General features: G+C 39.9%; 1 protein-coding gene across 1 annotated transcript in view; it reads left to right on the top strand.

Annotated features, from left to right (window-relative positions):
* LAMA3 (laminin, alpha 3) overlaps nt 1-14,740 on the top strand; it is a gene marked incomplete at both ends in the record, with an annotated part of 94,434 nt that overhangs the window by 38,588 nt on the left and 41,106 nt on the right. The window contains 8 exons of the mRNA XM_009874669.1: nt 1,834-1,933; nt 2,409-2,565; nt 5,761-5,893; nt 7,168-7,310; nt 8,489-8,589; nt 8,693-8,846; nt 10,237-10,397; nt 12,558-12,666. Of these exons, the coding sequence (XP_009872971.1) occupies nt 1,834-1,933; nt 2,409-2,565; nt 5,761-5,893; nt 7,168-7,310; nt 8,489-8,589; nt 8,693-8,846; nt 10,237-10,397; nt 12,558-12,666 (1,058 nt within the window). The remainder of the gene's footprint in view (nt 1-1,833; nt 1,934-2,408; nt 2,566-5,760; nt 5,894-7,167; nt 7,311-8,488; nt 8,590-8,692; nt 8,847-10,236; nt 10,398-12,557; nt 12,667-14,740) is intronic.

The raw sequence follows: 14,740 nt of genomic DNA, 5'->3' as shown, positions 1-14,740 counted from the left end.
TGTGGAGTCTCCTTCTCTGGAGACATTCAAAACCCACCTGGACGCGTTCCTGTGTGACCTACTGTAGGTGATCCTCCTCTGGCAGGGAGGCTGGACTAGATGATCTTTTGAGGTTGCTTCCAACCCCTGACATTCTGTGATTCTATGAGGTCTGGTAGCACATTTGCACTTAGCACAAAAGTGTAGAATTCCCTGTGGGTGTATTTTTTGAGTCACTCATGTTCACAGTTTTTTGCACTGCTGCTTGAAATTGCTCATAACCCACTTGTTATCACTGCGGCTCTCAACTATTTTGTGTCTTGCTCACGTGGGGGAAGGTGTTCCTCTCTGAGATGGTTGTCCTTCACCTTGCCTTCTCCAGTGCCTCATTTCCCACCACTTACCTGAGGCTTCTCTGTCAAAGCCTACAGTGAGATCTCGTGTGGCACTGCTAAAAAACTGTTGTCTTACCGAATAGAAAGGAGTCTTTCCTCCCCTCACTCCTTCTTCAAGTTGTGGGGCCAAGGATGATTGCTTCTTCTGCAAGCATTACCTGCAAGAGTGGTAGCTGTTCCACTTAGCAGTTTCCTAAGGTCTGCTACTGAAGACTTAAAATGTTACAACAGATAGTAGCTTGATATATTTTTGCAGTTATATTCATTCACTTTAGCCCAGGACTCAATGTGTTTTGAAGCAGAACCAGCTATAGCTGTGATGTGGAGAAAGTGGTCATGCTTCTGAAGGATACTTGCTCTGCCATGTACTTGAGCAGTGTAGGGGTACTGCAACAGTTCCCTTCCCTCCTTATCCCCCTGCTGTAGATTTAGGTTTGTTAAAATTATTGAAAAATTGTTGAAAGAGCTTTCACTCACTTGGATGTACTTTACACCTGTACATAGTTGATGCAGGAGATTTATTTTTAAAGCATTGGACTGCTTCTAACAATCATTTAATATGTGCAAAGTTAAAAATAATGGCTAGTGTATCAAACAAAGCTATCGTGCCTAATGTGCAAACCAAGTAGCTATTGGAAGGAATCTGGTTTCATAAAGATTTTAAATACTTTAGTTATCCTTGATTTCAATGAGATTACAAATGCTTAACATGTCTTAGAAAACAGGACGCTTTTATAGTATGATGTAAACACATGTTTAGGAATTTTCAACATTTCAATTCAGCTTGGAATTTTTAGCCTAGACATACTTATTCCTTAATAAGATATGTTATACCTCATTGCTAGAGATGTCCCCCAGTCTGTGCCACAAGTCCTGTCACTTGTAGGAAGTCATTTAATATCGTTGTCTAGTATTAGTTTAAAATATGCATATGCAATTATATGAATGCATATGTTCTTATTTTTTGCAATTTTTAGAAGATAAGTTAAATATTGGGATACCAGACTCTGAAAATTAACAACTCTACAATTTTTGTGTTAGGTTTTGGGTTTTTCTATTAAAAATAATTATTCATTGTGACATTTCTGCAGAAATTCTGACTTACTAGCAAAACATTCAAATGCCTGTTCTGCAAAACTGTAGTCCTGCATTTAGTAATGTGGCATGGCTTATTACTCATGATTTTTTTAAAAAGTGGTGCTGTCACATTCCGAAGAGAAGTAAAGAAAACAGCCTCTAACATGGGCAGCCAGAAATAATTGCAGCTTATGCATGTGCGTTAACGTGTGTTTGTTTTTTGAGTGTGAGAGGAGTCTGAAGGGCTCTGTAAGGAGGAAGCAAATCATTAATGGTGTTCATTAACAGAAGTGAGGTGTGTTTTCTAATAACTTCTATCACCTTTTTTTTTTTTTTTTTACTTTTCTCATGGGATATTTGACTTCTGCTCTTTGCCTGACAGGTTGCCGATGTGATGTTGGAGGATCTCTCAGCCCAGAGTGTGCCGAGCCCTCGGGGACCTGCCAGTGCAGGGCACACGTCGTGGGGACCGACTGCCGGCAGTGAGTCTGGCAGAAGCTCCCGGTAGCTCCTGCTTCTGCCTAGTTCTTTTGAAACTGCCCACATGTCCCTTGCTGTCCTTTCACGTGAGGTTCTGGATTTGTTGATAACGAAGCTGGTAAATTGTGTTAGTTACTGATGTTAATCTTGCAGGGCAATTTCCTTCTGTTCTTTTACTAAGATTTTTTAACTTACTTCCTTAAATAACTAATACCTGTTTTGCAGTAGTATCGCATATATATCTATATCTATACGTCTATTGGGAGTTTAATAGGAAAATGTACATAAGCTGTAAAAGCTTCTGAAACGATAATTCTCATTGTGTCCACCTTATCCACTGTCTTGATTTTATTAGCTGGCATCAGGATTCCTCAGTCATCAGTAGGTCACCTCCCTTCTGTTGCTTTATGCTCTTAGATGTAGACTGTGCAACAAATGGTAATTCTTTGTTGTTGTTTTTTTTTTTCTCCTTGAAAGGCCTGAAAAAAACTATTTTTTCCCTGATCTGCACCACATGAAATTTGAGATTGAGGATGGTACTACTGTTGAAGGAAGGGAAATTCGATTTGGCTATGATCCTCGGGAATTTCCTAGCTTCAGTTGGAGAGGATATGCCCGGATGTCCTCTATACAAGTAAGCTGGTGTTTCACTCAAGGCTATGGGGTGAAAACACAGGTGTATGGTGTGCATGTCTCTGTAGTACTGCTGTGTGTGTGCGCAAGGTCATGAAGAAACCAGAAAAAAGGACAGGATCTTGCTCATTTGAACCAAATGTTTGGATTAGTGGGTGTTGGTGTTATTGTACATTGGTCATTGCTTGTGCAAATAAGTGTTCTTCAGAAATGTTCTTTGAGGATTTTCTTGTAAGAATTGTGCATTTTGCAGTAGGCATAAAAAAAGAACTAATAGCTTTCAAGTCTGTATTACTAAGTGCAGAAATTCTTACTATGCCAAGGACAGTGGAAACAGCAGAAGATTGATGCTTGGCTAAATAATAAGAATTACATAACTCTGTAGCAGTCTATGTCCATAAGCTTTTCAGGTACCATCACAGTGCTGTCACTGAAGTCTTCTTACACTTGCAACTTATATTGGGCTAGGAAGAGAAAGGCACCACCTTTTATTAGGAATGATATCTACACATTACAGTAAACAGGAAAATGTGATTCAGTAAAAGAAACTGTGAGCAGCAGCAATTGGCAACATTAATTTTAGCTTCATGGCAGTCTACACATAAACTAAACAGCAGCAAAGACAATAAATAAATTATAGGAAGAAGGTCACCGTAATTTAATTGTGTGAGAAGGGACCTGTATGACTCTGGACTGAACTGCTGATCAGGTGAACCAGGATTTTAAAACAGTAGTTTTGAGCAATAAATGGAATTTGCTCACTCTTCTTGAAAATAGTACTCTGCTATAGTTATGTCCAGCCTCCACAAGTTGTTCGAGGACTAATGGTTCACTATAGACTGACACATAAGCACATAACCATTGCAGAAGCATTGTGACTTCCTTTCTGTTCTTATTTTTTCTCTCTTTCCTCTTTGTTATTTTGTGTAGTTTTCTTCTTTTATCCCAGAGCTCATATTTGTTGGATCTTCAGAATTACTCCTTATTCACAAATGAAGGCAACTCTCTCATAGCTGTGATTTCTTAATTTTTGCTTTCTAACTCAGCTCCTTTTTGCATTTCCTATTCAGTGGCATTTTGTAAGAGTCTCTAATCTTGCTAAAAGTGTACATTATTTTGCTCACCTGGATAAAGTTTTTCACTCATGTAATAGCTAGTGCTGGGCCCTCCTTAGTTAGATACTTGTGTATCTGAGAGAGTCTCACATTCTTCATTCCAAGGAGCTTTCCTAGTTTTGACATAGCGTTTCTGGGTCTTGCAGGACCCTGAAACAACCGTCCTGATATTTATTTTGTAGAAGACAAATCATATTACCATATCTACCACACAAGAGGCTAATGTAACAACTTTTTGTGAAAACAAACACAATTAAAATTTTTGAGGTGAAATAAATAAGCTGTGTGTGACCTCAGTGGAGGTCACTGATGCCCTGTCATGCTACTGACGTGGGTGTTTCATTATAGACTGAGAAGCGGACAGTTGGCTTCAGATTTTAAACCACTGCCAGAGTTGCCTAAATTTGTGACAGAGCTCAAAGAATAATTTCTCCCCGCTTCCTGCCTTTGCTTGAAGCCAGGCACTGACATCTATTCATAGATTCATTCTATTGATAAATCTTCTCAAGCATTTTTCTTTATTTCTTTTGCCTTTTCTTTTTTTGCTAATATCTATTTTGTTAATATCTATTTTTCAAGTGTTCCCTCAGTGCCTGTCTTATTCATGTAGTATCCTTCAGAAGTTGTCCTCCATTTAAAACAACACTTGTAAATCCTTCCTCTACTTGTGTATATTTTCCATGCTGGTCCACTGACCTTCTGCAATCACCTAGATTTTAGATATCTAGTCTCTGTAGATCTCTCAGCCCTGCCACCTCTTGTATGTTTATCTTTGCTTTCTGCTTTGGATTTCTTAAGAAGGTGGAAGTGTCTGTGATGATGAAGACTGGATTGAGGAATATACATTCAGAGCAGCATATGTGAGCTGGCAGTCTTGCATTTATTGTATCTTTTAGGAGTAGGAGAAAATGAGACTTCATGCTCTGTTCTCAAATGTATGGAAAAAAGAAAACCTGTGTGCGTTTGGGCAAGCAGAGTGGACCACAGTGGTGGGGCGGTCACCACCACAAGCGTCTTGGAAAGGGACGGCGAGTGGATTGTGATGGGTGAACTGGTGGGAGTTGGATTATGAGAGGAGCTTTAGGATTTAGGATGAAAAGAAGGAAGCCAGACCCTCAAGCTTGCACCAATGCTATATTTTCCTAATCTGTCACCAGCCTTTGAACAGGTTTCTGCCACTTCTGTTGCTCTGCAAATTAAGCACTGGGGCTGTGTGAACACAACCTCCTGTGGGCTCCAGAACTGTGTGGCTGCAGAGGTGCCACTTCAGCCCGAGGCCAGAGTCATGCGTGGTATTGCTTCTCTAAGAAACTGCAGAACCTGGTGGAGTAGCAGAGGAAGTTTCAATGATGATCTGAGATGTCTGCATGCTGTGGATCGTTGTGTGGGATTTCAGGCTAGGATCAATGATTTTGGCCTGTTCCTTGGGAAGTGAGGCATATGAACAGCCCTCGATACCACATGCCTCCTTTGTGGCACAGGAGGGAAGAAAACCAGTAAAATACTGTCCATGTATCAATGTACAATATCAACACCTGTGTTAGTTCAGTCATTCTGTATCTTTCTGGGTAAGCTGTTATTCAACAAGAGGTTTATTTCACAGTAAGTTTTGTTCTATATTCTTTTGTAAGCTGCCCAAGCCTTTCTTTTCTGTTATGGAGTTTGCCAAACGGTTTTTCTTTCTCTGGGTGCTAGTAACAAATAATATACTTTCCTTTCCTCCTTTTTCTCTTTCTTTTTATTTTTCCCAGCCAGAGGTGGTTGTGCCTATCACTGTGGCTTCTCCTAAGCTCTTCCACCTAGTCCTCCGCTATGTCAGCCTGGGCTCACAAAGCTCTAAAGGGAAGATCTCAGTTGCTGAGGGAAAACATTTTGGCACTAATTATACTTGTAAGTGAATTAATTTTCTCACTAGGCTTGCCTGTCTTCCTCTGTCATACACCGGCATTGCCATTCTGGTATATACTTGCCTGCATGTGCATTTTTCTTGCCGGACTTTAGTATGATGCTTGCATGGCTTCTAACGGTTCCTCTATTCAGCACTTTACGGCTGTTTTTGTTTATTAACTTCCATTTTTCAGAATGAAGTGAGGATAACTGTGAATGTGGAAAAATCAAACCTCTACTTATTTCGCATTATCCTGAGGTATATTAACCCTGGAGGTGAATCATTATCTGGTCGCATATCTGCTTGCCAATCTCAGCCTGAAGCAGGTAGGTGAAACTCAACAGTGCAGCAGATCAGACGAATGTTAGGTCAGAGGAGCCTTTTCGCGGTGCACCTAGGTCAAATTTGTAATGTCACTTAAAATACATCACTTTTAACAGTGTCGGTGCTTTTCTGCTTTTCCTAATATATTTTGCCATGTAATTGATGTAGCTGTGTTTGCATGAAACCCCTGCTTACAGCAGTAATCTACATTTGTTTTTTCAAATGTTTGCCAAACTCAGTACTTTCAATTCTGCACTTGGAAGCTCTGAACTGTGTGTTTTAATGAAGCTTTTAAAGAAGGGATGGCAGCACTTATATATGTTTAGTTGCCTTTGATATTTCAGTTTAAAGGTGGCTTCTGCCTTTATTCTGTGAATAACATTTGTTTAGTGATGAATCCAATCCTACTGAGTTAGTTCTGTTTATGGATCTCAACAGCACGTGATGCCTGTTGTCCCTGATAAGTACTGCACATCCTTTGAAGGGTAGAGGCATACCATATAGGTGTGCAGAATTCTCTCTTAGTATGTCTAAACTCAGCATTCTGATGGGAGCTGATGGAGTTTAGTCATAGATCCTTTTAGAAACTCAGAGGAGACAAAACCGAAGACTTCAGAGGTACCACCCATCAGAGTGGTCATGTCTGGCTTATATTGCCTGGGAGGCAGGGAACCAGCTTTTTTCTGTCTCTAAGGGCTTCAAAGAGGAAATCTTTAATATTCATGACGACTGATCCTCACAGCTTCTCTTTGATAAAGCATATTGCAGCTACATTTCTGTTGTACATCATCTCTGCCATACTTACCTTCAGTTACTCTCTGTAACTAAATATTTTAGATGCTATGGAGAACCTCCAGTGTCTGAAATATTTGGCTGAAAGTCTCATGAGAACAGGCCTTGTGCCAGCTGAACATACTGTGAGTCAGTGCAGAGACAGGTTGAATGGAAAATAATGGAAGGGGAAAATGAAGAAGTGAACATTTCAGAATATTTCAAGATCAGCCGTTACAGTGGCAGAGCTCTGCTTTTCTGAACCTGTTTGCTGAAGACTAATAAGAGCAAAGACAATAATCACTGCCTAGCTCTGTAGCTTACTGTGTGTGGTCGAATGCACTGTTAGATATTGACAGAAAAACACTGATCAGCTCCTGTTAGACCAAGTTTAATGACGAAATCATCAGTCCAGCCCACTAAGCAAGTAGAAACATTTTACACAGTCCCTGATTTTTTTACTTGATTTTTGGGGGGTTTTTTGTTTGTTTTTTTTTGCTGGCAGGGGCTGCTCAGAGCAAAGAGTTTGTCTTTCCACCCAGCAAGGAGCCAGCTTTTGTCACAATCCCAGGAAAAAGCACCACAGAGCCCTTCTCACTGGTTCCAGGCACGTGGACTATCAGTATAATGGCAGAGGAAGTCCTCTTGGTAAGAAAACAATTGAAGAAAAAAAGTGCTTGAAGGCTGTTGTGATAGTATTACTCTGATGTTGACGGGAAGGAGCCTGCAAGCAATTGAAATTTGGCACTAGTGAGAAGAGTACAGCAACAAAATATTGTTATGAAAATTTATACTTCTGCCTCTTCATATTTTTCTTCTCTGACTTTCACATGCTCTAACTTTTCTTGTGCTTATGGACTGTCCAGAACCTGTACCTTCAAAAGATAAAGTAATATTAAAATACAGCATAATTAGTTAAGCATAAATGTTCACAGAGATTCATAATGCTTACATATCAGATGTCATATCTAAAGTTTGGCTCAGCCACAGATGACCAAGGCCTTAGTTTCTTGACAAAGATTCTTCAGAAAAGTATTATAAAATGGGCTGCATGATTAGCAAGTCATTTTTTAGATGTTTTTATACCCCCATCATTATTCTCCCTCACTGAAAAACTGAAACATTCTCTGGCAGAGAGCCTGGGGCTCTGTTAAATTTATGGAATACCACATAAAATGTTACTAAAGAGCTTGCAAACATATTTCTTGCTGAAAGTGACAGTACTTATTGTGCCTGTTTTGTTTCACTAATACCTTTGAAATGGAATTTATTCATGGTCTTAGCCCAGCATGTTCACACAATAACAGTTTTTATAAACAAGCTCTAATATGTTAATTTAAGTAGGCAAGGTAGAGCGAAAACATACCAGCTTTTGAAGAGCAGCTGAATAGATTCCATGGAATTTTTTTATAGAAATACGTGAATCTCCCTCGTAAAGTCACGCACAGTTGAGTTGTGGTGAATGTGGATTGTACTGGTGGGTGGGAGCTGCGCCTAGCTGGCAGCCGTGTGTCACCGACCCGTGGAGAGGCTCCTCCGTGAGCACTGTCATGTTCAACACATGATAGGGGAGCAACTTCAAATTTCCCCACTCACAGGGCAGCTGCCTACGTGCCGTCTGTACGAAGGTATAAATAGAGTTGGGGAGACACATTCTGATGTTGCTGGCCCACGTAACAACAACAAAAAATCCATGTCTTGCAGATCGCCGCTGTAAAAATTATTTATGTCATTGGTTTTGTTTATTTTTACATTGTAAAAGACTAACAATGTTCCTTTTGTAATTTTCTACATGGTCTTCCATTTGTTGTATTCTTTGTTTGTAGGATTATATGGTGCTGCTACCTAGAGATTACTACGAAGCGTCCATCTTGCAGATACAAGTTACAGAGCCCTGCGCCTATTCAGAACGTGCTTCAGCAGAGCAGTCAGTACCTATGCTACAGAATAAATCAGCACCTTGGATAACTTTATTATTACCCTGCTGCACTTGAAAACAATAACAATCCTCTTTTCTTTTTTGGTGTAAGCTGCCTGCTCTATCGGCATTTGCCATTGGACAGATTCTCCTGTGTCCTTGGTTCAGAGGCAGCGTATTTCGGGCACGGGGGAGAATACGGAAGACTACCCGTGCGACAGCCAACTCCTGATCAACCAGTGATGAGCCGTATCAGTGGAAGAGAGGTCAGGTTCCTGCCTGGTAATTGCAATCCCATCTGCACTGTATAAACCTACTGGGCTAAAATGACTGCAGATTTACAGCTTAGGATTTGCAGATCTGTAACGCATCCCAAAAACAGACTCCGCACCAAATTCTGCATCTGATTTTATACAGAACTGTGTAAATGGATCAGTGTAGATAGGCTTATAACTGCACCTGGAGTGGACATCTCACTGTGACAGAAGTATTTTATTAAATAAAAATTGCCCTGCTTTAGGCGTATTGGCATGTTCAGCATACTGTTTAGTTGCAGCAGAAATGGCACAGTGGTTTGTCAGCAGAAATGGTGTACATATGTCACCAATCCTTTTTTTTCTAAAATAGTTGTACCTAAGTAAAATATTTGCATTACTGAAAACAAGCAGAAGCAATTGTGCCACTGTTGAAGATCCATTGAAAGAGAAACATGTTATAGGAAAAATTATGCTAGAAGTGTGTTTAGTAAAAAAAAAGATATTTTGTCAACTACATGATAATTATAGGGAAAATGATTACGCCCTTGATTACCGTGCTTGAATATTGCTTTTAAAAATAACAGGTGCAACAAGAATACTTGCCTGTGAGAGGCCCTGGTGCTTCATCACTGATTCATGTGCCAAACTTTACTGGTATGGATAATTGCAGTGAAGTCAATAGGGCTGTTGAAAGAATTATTTACATGCTTTAAGTTTTTGTAGCCTAAGGAAATACTAAGAAAACACAGTTTACATTTGAAAATACCTATATAGCCAACTGTAGCAAAGACCTCTGTAACCACAGCACTTCCTACGCAACTACTTTGAAGCATTTTGCATCAAATATTGTGTTAATGAATTTGCACGAGTAAACTAAAAAAAAAAACTTTCTGCTTCAGAAAGTGGCGTTGGCTGTTTGCTGGAGAAGATTCTTTCACTCTTTGTAGGGAATCAGTATACAACACTGCTGCAGTAGGAATTGTGTTCCTGGAAATGTTTTTTTTCAGTGGAAAAGTAGACTCAATTTTTATATGTTGTTAAAGATAGCTTAGAGATGGCAGTGACAGTTTTTTAGCATCATTAAAGTTTCCTCACTGGTGCTTTCTACTGAGGAGAAGAGAAATCATAATTTACTCATTTCCTACGCTTGTTTTTATAGCCTCCCCGGAACTGTCATAATGGCAGCTGTTTCTTGGACTAGCTTGACTCTTACTAGTGGACAAAGTGTTACTTTTAAGTGTTGCTTCCATTCTGGTGGATGTCTTTTGCTGAGACATTACAGAATTGCCCTGGACTCTACTGCTAATGGGCTGGCTCGCAGGGCAGGAGAAGGGAGCTTCCTGCAACAAAGGGTGTGAAAAATCTAATGGCTTTTTCTTTTTCAATGATCTTGACCTAGGTCAATTTACAGATGACCATAAATGTTCCTCAAGTTGGTCGCTATGTTCTGGTTTTTGAATATGCCAATGAGGAGGATCTGTTACACACTGCCAAGGTAGTAATACAGAGCCCTGGACCTGTCACTGAAGGCAGAGTAAGAATATATAGTTGTAAATACAGGTAAGATTTCTGAAGTAATCACTAAATAATTAAATAAGCATGTGAAATATAGTTAGAGTTTTTCTAATTTGGAATCCATTTTACTGTGTAGACTGTTTAAATTTCAGGGTGATTTAAAAGCAAGTACATGATTTTGTGAGTACTGTACAGTTTTTTTAATTCTCATTAAATATTACTACTGCTTCAGTTAACTGTTTCCTTATACAAAGGGTTACTTTTTCATATGTATTCTTATATTGTTATAAACTGCTAATCTTCAAGTCCTGGGGAAGAACATCACTGTTGGCTGCAGATGACTGCACTGTTTTTATTTGGTTAAAAGCATGCCCAAGGGCTTTGCCTATAAAAAAAAGTAGCAGTCAGTTTTACAAGAGTGTTCTCACCATTTCTACTGCTGACACAGAAGTATAAAGATCTCTGGAATTCTGAGTGCAGCCATCCTCTGGCTGCTAGGCTATAGGCAAGGTCTTCAGCTGGATGCTTCTTTATCCTTGTTAACTAGTGAGGTTACTGCAGATGTTCCTGCACAAGAGATTTTGTCTGCCTTGAGTGAGATTGTCTTTAACACTTGAGCATTTCAGTTTATGAGTCAAAGTAGGATTGAGATCCTGCAGATGTTTGTGCCCTTGGGAGAGCCTGCCCAGTGACAGGGGACTACAGACATCCATCCGTTTTTCCCGTGAGCCAAGTGTTTGGCAGACTGGAGGCTTAGGGATATTCAGAATGGAATTGCCAAGCAAGAAAAATCATTTTCATCAGCATGCTTATGATACAGAGCAGAGCTATATGGAGCAGTGACCTTGTCAGGTTGTTGCTGGGGAAAGCTCTTATTTTAGCCTGTTATGTAACGCCTTGAGCCCCAAACTACTTGCTATAAATGTATTTAAAGGCATTTTATTACCTTTTGTTCCCCTCCAAACACATTATAGGCAATTTTGAACATACTAAGAACTTGCTCATGAAAATACAAAGAAAGCCCTTGTTACTGTAGTGTAGCAATGCAGCAAATCCCTTCTGCAGCCATTCTGCATTAAGCTTATGGTCGCATTGCAAGTAAATTGCTGTGTCATCTTTCCTAAGTAGGAAGCTACAAGTCTCTTCTATTAAAAAATAAATCAAGAAATGACATAGTGAAGTACATGCAGTTAAGAGTAACTTTCCAGTTCAGGAATATATTATGCCAGGCCTTCTTACAGCTCTCTGAGCTTGGTTATTCCCAGTAAAAAATCATAAGAGAATAAAACATTACAAGCTTCCAGCAAATCATGAATAAGGGACCTATATTTCTTTGGCCTCAAATGTCCTTAGCTCTGAGCTGATCTTATACCTGGGCTGTGCTCTGAACAAGATCGAAACTTCCACGTTCTCTGGTTCACAGAGGAGAAATAGAGAAGCAGATATATGGTGGTTCCTGCTTCCCACCCGTGGCTTGCTGGCTGGCCTAGCTGAGCAGAAGTGTGGAAGAAAGAATAGAAATTAGAACCTTACCTGACTTCTCTTTAGCAAAAAGGAACTTTTGCTGCTTTTGGCAAGTTGCAACTTTTGTGACTCCCTGAAGGAGGCAGATTTCAAAGGTTTTGAAAGACTCTTAGCATGCATTTGTCTTTACCAGAGATGCACAGCCAATGGAAGGCAGTCGTTAAGAACCAAACCTATATTTTTTCACTTTTGTTGAGGAATATCTCAGTGTATGGAATAGCTTCCTAAAATCAGTATTTGCCCAGCTGCCACTGTGTGGGTGAGAGTCGCTGATCCACAGTGTCGGCAACAGTACTGGAAAGCAGCAGCTGCTGCATGCTGGTGCCTCAGGGAGCCTGAGTTAGTTACATGCCATGTTACACAGCCTGGAAACCTCTGCAGAGAGCATGTATGTTTTTTTCCTGTTCATACCCTACTTAAAACAGTAGTTCAAATGGAAATCTGAGCTCTCGGTAGGTCAACCCACAAAAGACAAGCAGTATTTTAGCACTTGGGATATCCCTTGCCTCAGTAGCGAGAACGCTGCGTGTTCACCAGTGGCCAAAGGTTCTGTAGGATGCAGCAGGATGGCTAGGCACCAGCAGAGAGGCTAGCCAAAAGCTAGGCAGCTGAGATAGGTAATAGCCTAAACAACAGGGAGATGCCTGCAGGGCTCATTTTTAATCCTGCTTTCTGTCTCAGTTTCCTTTGTCGCAGCGTTGTAGTTGATGACAGGAATCGTGTTGCAGCCTATGACCTTCTTGCAGATACAAAAATACATCTTAAGGCATCATCAATTAATTTTCTTCTGGTAAGTTTCCATTTTCTTTTCCTGTTTGCAATACTTGTTCCCTGAGTGGGTAAAGAGAGATACATTTCTTCCTGTGCTCACGTGCTGTATTGTAATGTGTGAAATGATGTGTATTGGATGCTTGAAGATATTTCTTTGTAAGTACTCAAAGAATATTGAGGCAAACTTCATTAGTTTCAAAGCTAAACAGAAATTTAGCTTCCTTGGTGAGGATTTTTCTAACTGTCTTGTGCTTTATTTTGGTTCCTCTCTCTCTCTTCTATATGTAAACTTTAATTGAAAAATCTTCTGGTACCTCTTAAACTTAATCCTTTTTTTTTTCCTTATCTTTCACTTTTTAAAAATCCTGGAAACCCGTGCAGGAGTTTCCTGAGTCTCCTACAGAATTCATTCATCTAACTTTTTAAATACTTTGAATAAAAAGACTTCACTGCCCTCTTTTGGCCACACCAGGACTACATTTTCCTGGACACAATTTTCTTCTATGTTTTTCTGTTTTCCATTTTAGAAACACTATGTGAGTTACACAGTTAGATAAAATCTAGAATTGAAACCCAGCTATAAACTACTAGAGTAGTTTATAGGAACTATGAGGATTAACAACCAATACGTGCTTTCGTCATTTCATAAAGCCATGTTCAGTGTGAACAAATACCATTTAAATTGTTTGTTAGCTCCCAGGAGCAATTCCTGTGCTAACAAGATCCATATCCAAAAGATGTTGATATTATTAGACTGTATCTCTATATGTGGAAGTCTCTTGTGCTAGGAATCTCTGTATTTTTATTTCTAAATTCTGGTTTTCATTCTCTGAATAACTCGTTGAAAGATAAATTTCGATATACTCCTGAGCTACAGGAAATATTTCCCTGTCTTAAACGTAAAGACTGCACTTAGCAAAAGACAAGAGGAAGGAGGAAAAGAACTTCTGCTATATGGACACTAATCATGCAGTCAGTGGTCCCTTGTGTGACTCCTGTCATGTAGTCCAGGGAGGCAAAGGGGAACGACTCCCAATACTGGAGTTTAGAAATCTGCTCTGAATAAAGGGGAAATGGGATTCTTGAGATCAGCTCTCAAGAGAGACTCTTACAACTTCATAGCCTTTATCTCACACTGCAGCATGTGAGCTCTCTAAACACAGACCATGTTTTGCACTAACTTCTCAGCCACTAATAAAGTGCAGTTCGAAGCCTCAGTCTGCCCTTGTTCTGCTGCAATGGGCTGGAACCCAGGAGAAGGGGCTTCTAGCACTCTGCCTTCTAGCTTATAAAGGATTTCTATTCCCTGCTCCCTACTGCTAAACCACAAGCTGAGCTCACTTAGGACCTGCTTCTGAACTGAATCACTTTGTACTTTAATGAATGCGATTTTTGTTTATATTACTATGTGGTGCTAGTTATCTTACTGCTTACCAGGCATTCTTATGTCCTTTTCAAGTATTTTATCTCCTTTCCAAATAGTTCATGCACAAGTTTTATAACCTGCACTTAGATATTTTGTAAGTGCAGGTAATGTATTTTATTAGTGCAAACTGTTGTGTCTACCCACTAGCCTTCCCTTATGTCCTTACTACCACAGCTACAACAGGACTACTACAGCTTCATTTTTTCATGTCTAAGTTTAGTTTTTAAAAGACTGTATGAGATCTTGTTAGCTTTTAAAATGAGTTCTGAATCTGTTTGGGGAAATCCTGGTGTCACTGAAACTCATTTCTCCAGACTTTGTGGAAGCAAGTGTTCACACCTGCGTTTCAGAAGATCTAGGAATTCCCCCAGGGTCCAAAAGTTTCTTAAACATCACAGATAAGGGCTTTTCCCTTCCGCCTCTATATGCTTCTTGCCTAGCTTCTGACTCTATGAGGTAGTCTTCTGTCATTCCCATTGCCATACATACACCTACTTTTTATTTATTTAACTTCTGAACAGCCAATATGGCCCTGAGAAAGACAGAAAAATGCTATTCAACACTGAGGCATTCAGGTGCAGGCAGGTAAAGGGATCCAGAATCTTGTGGGAAATCCATGACAGAACACGGCTTTGGGCACAGGTCTTCCCATGTTAACATTAGGTTC

Source organism: Apaloderma vittatum, unplaced genomic scaffold (assembly GCF_000703405.1).
Source record: "Apaloderma vittatum isolate BGI_N311 unplaced genomic scaffold, ASM70340v1 scaffold5718, whole genome shotgun sequence".
In the NCBI taxonomy this organism is placed as follows: Eukaryota; Metazoa; Chordata; class Aves; order Trogoniformes; family Trogonidae; genus Apaloderma; species Apaloderma vittatum.
This window is presented reverse-complemented; position numbering and strand designations above follow the sequence as displayed.